This window comes from Epinephelus moara, chromosome 8, assembly GCF_006386435.1.
Source record: "Epinephelus moara isolate mb chromosome 8, YSFRI_EMoa_1.0, whole genome shotgun sequence".
Lineage (NCBI taxonomy): Eukaryota > Metazoa > Chordata > Actinopteri > Perciformes > Serranidae > Epinephelus > Epinephelus moara.
The window spans coordinates 46,064,428-46,075,624 of NC_065513.1; the positions used below are offsets into that span (position 1 = coordinate 46,064,428).

At 43.1% G+C, this 11,197-nt stretch overlaps 1 protein-coding gene across 1 annotated transcript in view; it reads left to right on the plus strand.

Annotated features, from left to right (window-relative positions):
* Positions 1-8,646, plus strand: part of LOC126394935 (protein mono-ADP-ribosyltransferase PARP14) — a 118,703-nt gene extending 110,057 nt beyond the window's left edge. Inside the window, exons 15-21 of the mRNA XM_050052076.1 lie at positions 1,047-1,250; positions 1,690-1,808; positions 2,008-2,243; positions 2,348-2,622; positions 5,116-5,255; positions 7,654-7,828; positions 8,156-8,646. Coding sequence (XP_049908033.1) covers positions 1,047-1,250; positions 1,690-1,808; positions 2,008-2,243; positions 2,348-2,622; positions 5,116-5,255; positions 7,654-7,828; positions 8,156-8,439 — 1,433 coding nt within the window. The 3' untranslated portion in view covers positions 8,440-8,646. The remainder of the gene's footprint in view (positions 1-1,046; positions 1,251-1,689; positions 1,809-2,007; positions 2,244-2,347; positions 2,623-5,115; positions 5,256-7,653; positions 7,829-8,155) is intronic.
* The last annotated feature ends 2,551 nt before the right edge of the window (positions 8,647-11,197 follow it).

The following is an 11,197-nucleotide window of genomic DNA, read 5'->3' on the forward strand; positions in this document are numbered from 1 at the left end:
ATGATTTGGGATGACATGCTATACTATGACTTTTATTATGATTTTGGACGACATGTTATACTATGACTTTTTTTTATTAAACAACATATAATGTCATTCATAACACATAAGGTGTACAGTAGAATCTTTTTTTGACATGAACTTGTGTTATGACTTAATAAACATGTAGTTAATGAATACAACAAGGAAAAAGTCTGACATAGGTGACTTCTTTATGATGGAGTTTTCAGCCTCCTGAAAGCCATGACATCAAATAAAATACAAAATACTACATAAACATTACATACAGAAAGCCATTTCAAACATGAATCTTCTTTCTTTTAATTGTTACAGATTTTGTGTGAAAAAATATGAGGATTGTGAGTCTGTAACCAAACTGACTAACTTTACTGTACTGTACTATGACTTTTTTGGTAATATATGCTTTGACAATTTTAACATTCTATACCATGACATTTTTTAATATACTTTGTTGTGACTTTTATGAACGTACTATACGATGAACTTTTTTTTATCATATTAACATGATTTTAATTACATATTACACTATGAATTTTTTTTTTTTAAGTACTAGACCATAACTTTATTTCATGGTTTTGGACGACATACAACTTTTTATAATACATAATATGCTTTGCCATTTTAAATTACTTTACTGTGACATTTTTTATAATTTACTGTACTATGAAATTTTTCAACTTACTATATTATGACATTTTTATAACATTCTGTACTATAACACACTGACTTTCTTTAAACTTACTTTGCCTTTTAAACATACTAACATAGTATATATGACAATTTTATAACATTTTATATACTATACTATATTATGTTAAGAGTTTTTTTAATGACATTCTACACTATAAATTTGTACATGACTTTTGTATGGCATACTTTCTTTACAGCTCACATTTTGAGAAACTTTAGACTGTTAGCCTGCAGTGTTCATCATCAACTTTCACAGACTATGTGCCAATCCTTTTGTCCATCATAATCATCATCATCATCATCATCATCATCATCATCATTATCACGGGTCTTAGGTCAGGGAGGAGCCAACCCGTCAGCGGTGGCGGACGCCATGGTGGATGCGGTGGTGGACTTTGTGAGGAAGAAGCACCCGAGGTTTGTTGACAGCGTGAAGATCCTGATCTTCCAGACGGTCATGATGACGGAGTTTCACAAGAGCATGAAGAAGAGAGAGGGAGAGGAGGTGGTGGAGACGAGCGTCTTTACAAAGTTCAAAGGTATGAAGTGGACTCCATCTGCTCTGGATGTGTGATTAACATTGTCAACAATCTCATGTTTAGACTCAAACCAACATGTTAAGTGGGATTTGTATCTGTGTGGCAGACCCTACACACATGGTGTGTGTGTTCATGGTAATGAAAGAACATATCACCCAGTGCAACAGCCACTCATTAATGTGCTATTAAAAGATTTTGGACGTTCATGGAGCTCGATGGCACAGAGGGAGAAGATACGTATGTCCGGCTTTGACACACACACACAAGACCAGGTTCTGTCTCTGGATCCAAATTAGTCTTTAACTTATTGACTGAGAACGATACAGAATCTCATCGTCCTGTAACTGACTCCAGTAAAAACACTGCACACGTTGATACAAACATGTCTTACACACTGCTGTAACACAACACACTTTTCTTTTTTTAAATGTTGTTTCAGACAGCGTCACTTCTTTCTTCATGGGACTTGGGGAGGAGCGTCCCACTGCTGACCCTCTGGTTCTGGAGGGAGAGGAGTTTGAGCCCACAGTGTTTCAGCTGTGTGCTGACAACAAAAAGGTGGACATGATACTATTCACTTTACCTTTCAGCTCTTTGCTTTGAAAGTGTCTCTTGATTCTAGACATCAGTGAGTCAGTTGGTCAGTCATACGAGAGAACCTCACAGAGCGCTGAGAGCGGTTCAGGATAACAATCTGAAAATGTTCTTGCATGTTTGTTTGTAACCAAACTCCACGACTGTTACCCTGCCACTGTAGGCTGTGAGTCAGGCCAAGAGAAGGATTGAGGAGCTGATTGTGGCCGAGCAGGCGGAGAGAACCATCAAAGACCAGTACATCAGTAAGCTGTCACAGGCCGACATGGACCAGCTGAAGGCCCTGCAAAGGAAACTGACGGTGAGCATCCGTCTGGACCGAGGGCTGGAGGACCAGGAGCCCAACATCCACCTGGAGGGTCTGACCAGAGACGTCTACACCGCTGAGTCCGAAGTCAGGTCAGTAAATCTGTTCATGGAGGAGAAAAAATCTGTCAAAGCTCCGGTCCCAGAGTACCAAACATTACAATATTCCTTTAAGTATGTTTTTTTCTAACCAACAGGGACATCATTCGGAAGGTGGAGAGGTCGGAGAACTTAAAGAGCAAGGCGTTGCTGCTGAGCGGACTGGTAGAATGGCAGTTTGAGAGCCGCAGCGGGGTGATGGTGCCCTTCGACATTTACACCAACCTCACCCTGGAGGAGGCTCTGGAGAAGAAGGAAGAACGTGTGAAGATCAAGATCAACAATGAGACATACCACACTAAAGTAACACTTAGAAAAGCAGTGCCAGCGAACGGGCGTAAAGAGGTGGAGCTGCTGAGGAAAGAGGTTAAAGGTGAGTTTGTTTTCATAGTTGTCATTTAAACATAAAACATGTTCTCGTGTACAGACGTGCACATGGAGAGGCTGATTTCTGTCTGAAAAGGACGGGGAGCGACTGTCAGGTGGCTAAACCTTTGGTTCTTTTGGAGAAAGACTCTCTGTGGGGCAGACATGGGGGAAAGTCACACATGTGCAAGTCACAAGCAAGTCTCAAGTCTTTACCTTCAAGTCTCAAGCAAGTCCCAAGTTAGTTGTGGTGAGAATCAAGCAAGTCAAGACTCTCTGTGGGGGAGTTGTCAGTTCTTAGATTCATAGCAATGTGGACGATTCAGCATCGATTTCACAAATGTCAATTATCAACTGGGGCTGCACCCGACTCAGAATTATGTCCGTTGAAACCAACCTGATCTCACAGAAATACGTGAAATGACCACAACCTTTTAACACCGCATTCCGTGGTGGCAGCACGTAATGAGTTAAAATTATGTGCCGTTACCACGGAAACAATGCCAATGTAAAGTCAATTAGGATCCATTGTCGTGGTGGACTCACTATTCAATAGTACGTTGTAATGGCATACTACCTCTGGTTAAATAATACAGTACTCAGTGTTCCCATAAAAGATTAGTGTCTGCAGCTGCAGGCGGATACAGACTGGTTTAAAGGTTCAGGTTTGGAGGCGTTTGGGCTGTAAGGCTAGAGGGAGAAGGGACCTTGACAAGAGCTACGCTGTGTGCAAGTAAATTAATTTGTTAATTTAATTATAGAGTATACAGTATGCTCTGTTATAAAAGTAGCAGTGGGAAAATTAAATTATGGAAAGAAAAAAAAATGTTGATGCACTGATAACAGTTTTATCATCGTATTGTTGACCTCTGAATCGTTATCGAATCGTGAGCTGCAGGTGATGCTCACTGCTACATGTAATCTAATCGACCCTTTTAGGGCTGACGTCACAATGACATCATGTTATCAGCTGGAGGTGCAGCTGCCTCTCCCCCACAGGGCTGTAGGCTACATAGGAGTGTTAAAATGTGTTTGTCTTGTTGTGTTATTGGGAGCCAGAATAGAAGGAGTCATGGCTCAAAACCAGCCGCCACTGCCCGTCAACAAAAACAAAGACAACTATGGTTAAAGCAGCACTTTAACACTGGCCCAGGTAACAAACAGTGCTATATAGCTACATTCTCTGAACATTCTCAAATATTACTGAAGCACACATTTATTTATATGTGAATTCTGCCAGGTTAGCCAGCTAGCTAGCTAGTCCCCCCCCGGTGATTCAATGAACAAACGAACTAACTAACGACACTAAACAGGATACAAACTCAATAATACAACGTTTATGTCTTTATTTACAGTGTGTGTTGTGTGTGTGTGTGTGTGTGTGTGTGTGTGTACTGTACGAACAGTGAAAATGAGCTATATGAGGAACTCCGGACGGCACCCTGTCGAAAAACCCCACTCGCTACTATCCGTATGGGACTGAGCTCAAGATGCACCGATGCCGGGGTATATTTCCAAAGCGCTGTCAATCACAAAGAGGTTTGGCCTTTTAGACAATTTCTCCAATCATCATGCAGACACCGAGCGTCCTCTCCCGCCCACCGCTCCATTAGGTCCCAGGGAAGCTGAGCCTCCCTGGAAGTGACGATGTTGTCACATTTATCCAATGAGTGTCTCGCTTTGCTGCATGAATAAAACCTGCTCAGAGCTGTCTCATAGGAATGCAGGGAAGCTCTGCGTATGACAGGGAGGTCGCGTTTGAAAGCTGTGATAAACAGCTGACGTTTGAACATCATCGTCATGATGTTAAACGTATCCCAGCGCACGTTTAATGCAGTGTGAATTCTTATTTTAATGTAAATTCAGTAGTGCATATTTGACCATTTCTTCTATGAAATTTTAGGGGAAGTTCAGCCTCTCTTGGTGTCTCAGAGCAATCGCCCCTGATTCAGACAGCGCTCCCAATTTATGAACGCTCCAGTTTGTGTCAGAGTGCGCTCCCACACTCAGAATGAGTATTTCTGAACGCACCACTCGCATCATCTCCTTCGTCTAAAACAAGACAATAGAACTTAGCGCTAGCTAATGTCTGTGGAGAATTGTTTTGCCTCAAGCTAAGCCCCACCCACCAAACTTCATACCATTTACTAACAGTAAAGGGTCTATTGGTTGAGTTCAGTTTCAAAGTCAACATTCAGATGATCACCTTACAACACTACAGCTTCAGCTGGTTGGTCTTTATCAGAACAGTAAAAAATGTTCTCTCCATTTTAATATTAAAATTGAAACTTTACACTGAGCTAAAAAAGATAAAACCAGACAAGAGGCTCTTCACACAGAAAAAACTCAGGGATCCACTTTACAGGACGGAGCTTTTCCTCTCTTTGAAACAACAGTTTGCATACAGAGTGACGGTTCAGTCTAAACAGGAACAAAAACTATGAGATGCAGTTTGTGCCACACTGTGTCTTACCTTGAAATACTCTTGTTCTCGTTCCAGATGACGCCGTTCTGCCGTCACACTGGGATGACATGAAAGGCGACCTCCTCAAACTGTTCCCTCTGACTGCGGGATCTAAGGAATATAACGATGTGGAGACAGAGCTGAAAAAGACCGGTCTCTCTGCAAACATCATCAGCGTATGTTCAGTTTCTGATCATCATTACTGACATACTGGAGTTAATGATGTTTTTATTCCCTAAAAATAATTACTGCATCCTCTGGGACCAACACACAGTCTCCTTTACAGTATGTTTTGGTTCATTGTCCTGCTGGAAGGTCCACCTGGGTCTCACCCTCACCGTCTTGGTGGATAGCATCAGATTTTTAGGTACATGGCTCCATCATCTTCCCTTGGATCATTTGGATTCTGTTGGTGCCATGAGAAGAGGAACGGCTTCATACCTTGATGCTTTCACCTCATGACTTCACTGTAGGTGTGGGATTTTTAAATGTGATGCAGATTTTTGCATCACATATTTTGTGTTGACTCACATCATACGCCTATGCAATTACTGAATCAATTCAAAAACTTCTGCTGGTATGCCCTCAAAACATACGTCCCCAGAGGATCTCAATGCTGATTGGCTATTGTGGTGCGAATCTGCTGCTGAAGTTCAGATGTTTTAACTCTCGCGAAAAAGTATATGATGTGATATTGCGCTACTTGCTTAACCTCCAAACAAAGTCCGTCAAAGTGTTGCCAAAGAGCTTGTCTGAAGTTTTCTAGATAACATTTGTAGAAGCCTTTAGAGTACTGGAAGAACGTAGTGTGATCAGACGAGACACCATGACAGGCGGAGAAATTACTATTCATTAATTTTCCATAACCACTTATCCTTTCCCAGCTGACACTGGGTGAGAGGCAGGGTTCACCCTGGACAGGTCACCAGACTATCACAGGGCTGACACATAGAGACAGACAACCATTCACACTCACATTCACACCTACGGACAATTTAGAGTCACCAATTAACCTGCATGTCTTTGGACTGTGGGAGGAAGCTGGAGCACCTGGAGGAAACCCACGCTGACACAGGGAGAACATGCAAACTCTGCACAGAAGGGCTAACCATGCTAACCACTGCATACCGTGCCGAAATCACTATACATAACCCTAATGTTGTGTTCACACCGGGCGTGAATCACATAATGGCTACGAAGGTGGACATTGAGGGCTGACTCTCGTCTTTCTTTCCATGGCAAGCCTTCGTCATGTGCCTCTTAAGTGCCGAGGTCCCCGTCTTTTTGCTGTCATATACCCGAAGCCGACACACACGTTGTCGTCGCAGTAGTTGGTTCCATAGCCTAGGTCTATTATGAGGAACCTGACCCGTCTGAGCCCGAGGATAGTGGCGGGAATTTACGGCCTGAACTGGGTCAGGTTTGGGCTCAGGCAGAGAATCTAAGCTGTAGTCTGGAGCAGGAAAAAGCCGATGGCCGATTAATCTGCTGATAACACCAGGCCCTGACTGTACGCTGGCAAACCTGAGTGCTCGAACCTTTTCATGGCTGCTCGGGCCCCAAAGCACAGAATTGGTGTATGGCACTTTGGTGGTTTTAGGAGGAGCTTTAGGAGGATTAAACTGTGCAACTGATATTGATCAAAGGGTAGTTACTTGGCTGGATTGTTAGATTATCAGATATTAATTTCACACGCATTGATAGTGGCTTGCTTCTTAATTCTAGCCAAATTACACTGCACATGCTTATCTAATGCACACATTAAAACTTGTATTTGCATGTGGGGTGCTCCATGCAAAAGCCTTACGGCCGTACTCATGAGACAAGTGGAGGTTACAACAGATGTCGGCCACTGTTTGAGCCCCATTCTGCCATTAATGGTAGTTTATATAAAGTCCTGTCAGTGCCAATTAATCTGCCAAACCGATGAATCGGTCAACCTCTAATTGAGATCCTCTGGGAATGTATGACGCCAAGGACATACTGGCAGAAGTTCATTCATCAATTCAGTGATTTCATGCACGAATGACGCGAGTCAACACAAAATATTCTCGCATTCAAACTCGCGCAAGTAACGTGACAACAAAAATTTTCATCGCTACAGAACATAAAAATCCCACACTTACAGTGAAGTCTGGAGGTGGAAGCATCAAGGTATGAAGCTGTTCCTCTTCTCATGACCAGCAGAATCCAAATGATCAAAGGGAAGATGAATGGAGCCATGTACCAGGACGGTGAGGGTTAGACACAGGTGGACCTTCCAGCAGGACAATGCACCAAAACACACTGTAAAGGAGACTGTTGGGTTGTTTGAATGGCTCAGTCAGTCACTAGACTTTAATTTCATTGTACATGTGACGATGACAAATAAACAATATTCTATTCTATTCTAGACCTACACCTGAATATTTGTGGAAGGAGCTTAAGCGTAAACACTAAACTGAACAACAAAAGCAAACAGATGGTTTTTTTTACCACATGGAAACAAATCGGTCCCATTTAGAAATCAAACACTGCAAATCTAAAGACACCAGTGAGGATGAATAATGTGCTGTGTCGTGACTGTGTTGGCAGATTGAACGGGTCCAAAATACGACACTGTGGCAGAGCTACCAGCTGATGAAGAAACAATTGGAGGTGAAGAACAAACATACCAACAATGAAAGGAAGCTGTTCCACGGCACCGGAGCCAACTCCATCGATCTCATCAACAAACAAGGCTTCAACCGCAGCTACGCAGGAGCACATGGTAACCAGCGCAAACAGTGGATTTCTGATCAAAGCCCCAAATGATGTGATGAAATGTATCCATACAGTTTGTCTCTCTTAGGGTGTTTCACACCTGCCCTGTTTGGTTCGGTTCAATCTAACTCCAGTTGATTGCCCCCTCAGTGCCGTTCGTTAGGGAAGGTCACAGCTAACAATCTTCTGTCCTAATGAAAGATTCTATGTAAACAATGTATTCAAGTTTCACAGAGGGCCGACGGTGGAGCTGTGTTCTTCTTAATAAACTAACAAAAGCTGTGATGTGTTTAGTCAGTAATAAAATCTGTTCTTCCTCTGTTTTGTTCTTTAGGTGCGATGATAGGCAATGGCTCTTACTTTGCTGTGAACCCGGTCTACTCGGCACAAGGGTACGCCAAACCTGACGCCAGAGGCCACAAGCGCATGTACCTGGCCAGGGTCCTGGTTGGAGACTTCACCAATGGACGAAGCGGCTTGATCACTCCACCCTCCAAAAACTCTGGGAATGCTGCAGACCTGTATGATAGTGTTGCAGATAACAGTTCCAATCCAACCATGTTTGTGGTCTTCAATGACATCCAGGCATACCCAGAGTACCTGATCACATTTACATGATTGATGCTACGATCACATTGTGTAACTGCTCCTATTAACCTCATTCTGTTCTTGTTAAAATTCAGTCTGCAAAACAATTTCAATTAATTAGATGATATTAACTAACACTGCATATTTCCTAGAGGCGTGTTTCCATTTTCTTGACTTGAACAGTCGCCGCATGATTAAATAAAAAGAACACTGTTTTTGAGTATAAGATTAAAGTTAAGTATGATTATTATATTTTAAAGGTGTCATTTTCCTTCATCTGACATTCATCACTCTGTATCCTTTGTTATGGGGTGTAATCTAAACCTGTTTATTAAAGAAACATTGCAACAGTTTCAGAAATTGTCTCATCAGCTGATTTATTTTTATAGTCCTTTCAGATTTTAAGATTGCTGACCAGGATCTTGAGGCGCAGCTGGGGGGCGGAGTGTGGGGACCTCAGAATTGCATCTCTGCTTTTCACAGACGATGTGGTTCTGTTGGCTTCATCACATCCTGACCTCCAGCATGATCTGGGGTGGTTTGCAGCTGAGTGTGAAGGAGTTGGGATGAGAGTCAGCACCTCCAAATCTAAGGCCATGGTTCTCTGCCAGAAACCGGTGGATTGCCCGCTCTGGGTTGGGGGAGAGTTAGGGGGAGGAGCTGTGACATCTGGAGGGAGCTCGGAGTGGAACCACTGCTCCTTGGCGTTAAAAGGGGTCAGTTGAGGTGGTTCAACATCTGATCAGGATCCTCCTTGGCACCTCCTGCTGGAGGTGTTTCAGGCACGTCCCACTGACATGAGGCTGCAGGGTCCTCCAGGAGGAGCTGGAGGAAGGAGCTGTGGAGAGGGATGACAGGAACACTTTGCTTGTCTTAGTGCCTCCGAGACCAGACCCCAGATAAGCGGATGAAAATGGATGGATGTATATTAGTAATGACAACATGCAAATTATTACAGTAAAAGTAGCAATGATTTGCATGTCACTTTTGTAAAAAAAAAAGAAAAAAAAGATCACATATCTGACCGAAGAGCATGACATGAGGTTTTATTGCACTTTCTTCTAGTAACAAACATAGTTGTTGTCAACTAGAATGATCTTGGAGTTATACTGCCTTTGTCTGCTGTTGGCTGACTTCACTCTGCCACGTTTGTGTGTGTGTGTGTGTGTGTGTGGCCCACGGGCCGCCAACTGAATAGGCCTGCTGTAGGGCATAAGAAGCACCTTGAAGTCTTATCTCAAACGGATAGATAGCCAAATGAAGGGAAGCTGAAAGGTGGTGTGAAAAATTCTAATGAAAATTCAAAGCAGATGTCTAACAGGAGGCTGTTTGACTATAGAAATGTGAACACAGAAAAGGACAAAGACACATGGGGATGGAGAGCAGGACACTCATGTCAAAAAACAGGACAAACTGGAATATAGTACAGAAAAGACAGAGGTATTAAAACACATTCAGGTCTCAGCACGGGCAGTCAGAGCTGCAGGGAAATACAAACAGCTGCTTCACATTGAGCCAACCAATGTTGCAGCACTACAGAGTCAGATGACGTGTCAAACACAGAATCTTCAGATATAAACTGTCACTGCAGCTCAGAGCCAGACGTACAAAAATATGAGGATGGATCTGACACAAAGAATGTGTCATCTGAGCCGAACGAGGAGTGATAACGTGTTTGAGGAAGTTTGTGATGAGGAACAAAGGTGCAAAAGGGGCTCAACAACTTCTGCTTTGTGGGAATAGATGCTGTGACTGTTGACAGAAAAGTGCAAATATGGCAGGACAACTACATTCAGCATATACAGCACATACATATGGACCCTTAATGAGCTGTGGATCAGATGTCATCACTCTCTATGTGACACAGAAGAAAACCCACGGTCTGTTAAATAAATTGTTTCGCTCAGCACAGTGTCTTTCTGTCCAGACAGAGCGGCACTAGACCCTTTTACTGTAAAGTAAAAGGCTTAGCTGGATTGTTTTATGGTGGGTTAGTGGTGCGTTCAGAAATACTCATTCTGAGTGTGGGAGCGCACTCTGACACAAACTGGAGCGTTGATAAATTGGGAGCGCTGTCTGAATGTAGTGTTGGGTTATCCAGAGCAGCGCACTCTCAGAGTGGCAGAGCGCACTCTGGACACTCTGTCTGTGGAGACGGAGCAGCAGAGCGCCGAGCGGAGTGAATGTGTGATTAACTTAACCGTTGGTTCATTCATGTAGAAATATAACGCTCCGTTTCTTCCACCAACAGGGCTCTCATTTTAGTGTAGAGCGTCAGACTGAATTTACCAACGCACCATGTCAGGTCACTCACTCTCCGGGACCGCCAGTGTTACTTGAATAAGTAAACACTGACCAACGGGACCAGACTGGCCGACCCGTATGCTCTCACTCAGTGGATGGATGATGTCACAGGAAGCCAATCTTACAAAGGAGGACCACACTTGTTTGTTTTGCTATGGAAGCTAACGTTAGCTAATGTGCTAAAAAGTTAGCGTTCCAGAGAAATCCAATATTCCTCTTAATCCCTCCCCAGTTTCTGATGAGGTGGACATGATAACCCTTAATACACATAACCTTATTCATCCCTACAACAGGAAATACTTTTTCCCTAACCTGATATGAAGTGTGCGCTGCACATGTGAGCATTTTTGATGATGGCCTCCGTCCAGTCCTTTGGTCTTATCACATTTAACCATAGTTGTCTTTGTTTTTGTTGACGGGCAGTGGCGGCTGGTTTTGGGCCATGACTCCTTCTATTCTGGCTCCCAATAACACAACAAGACAA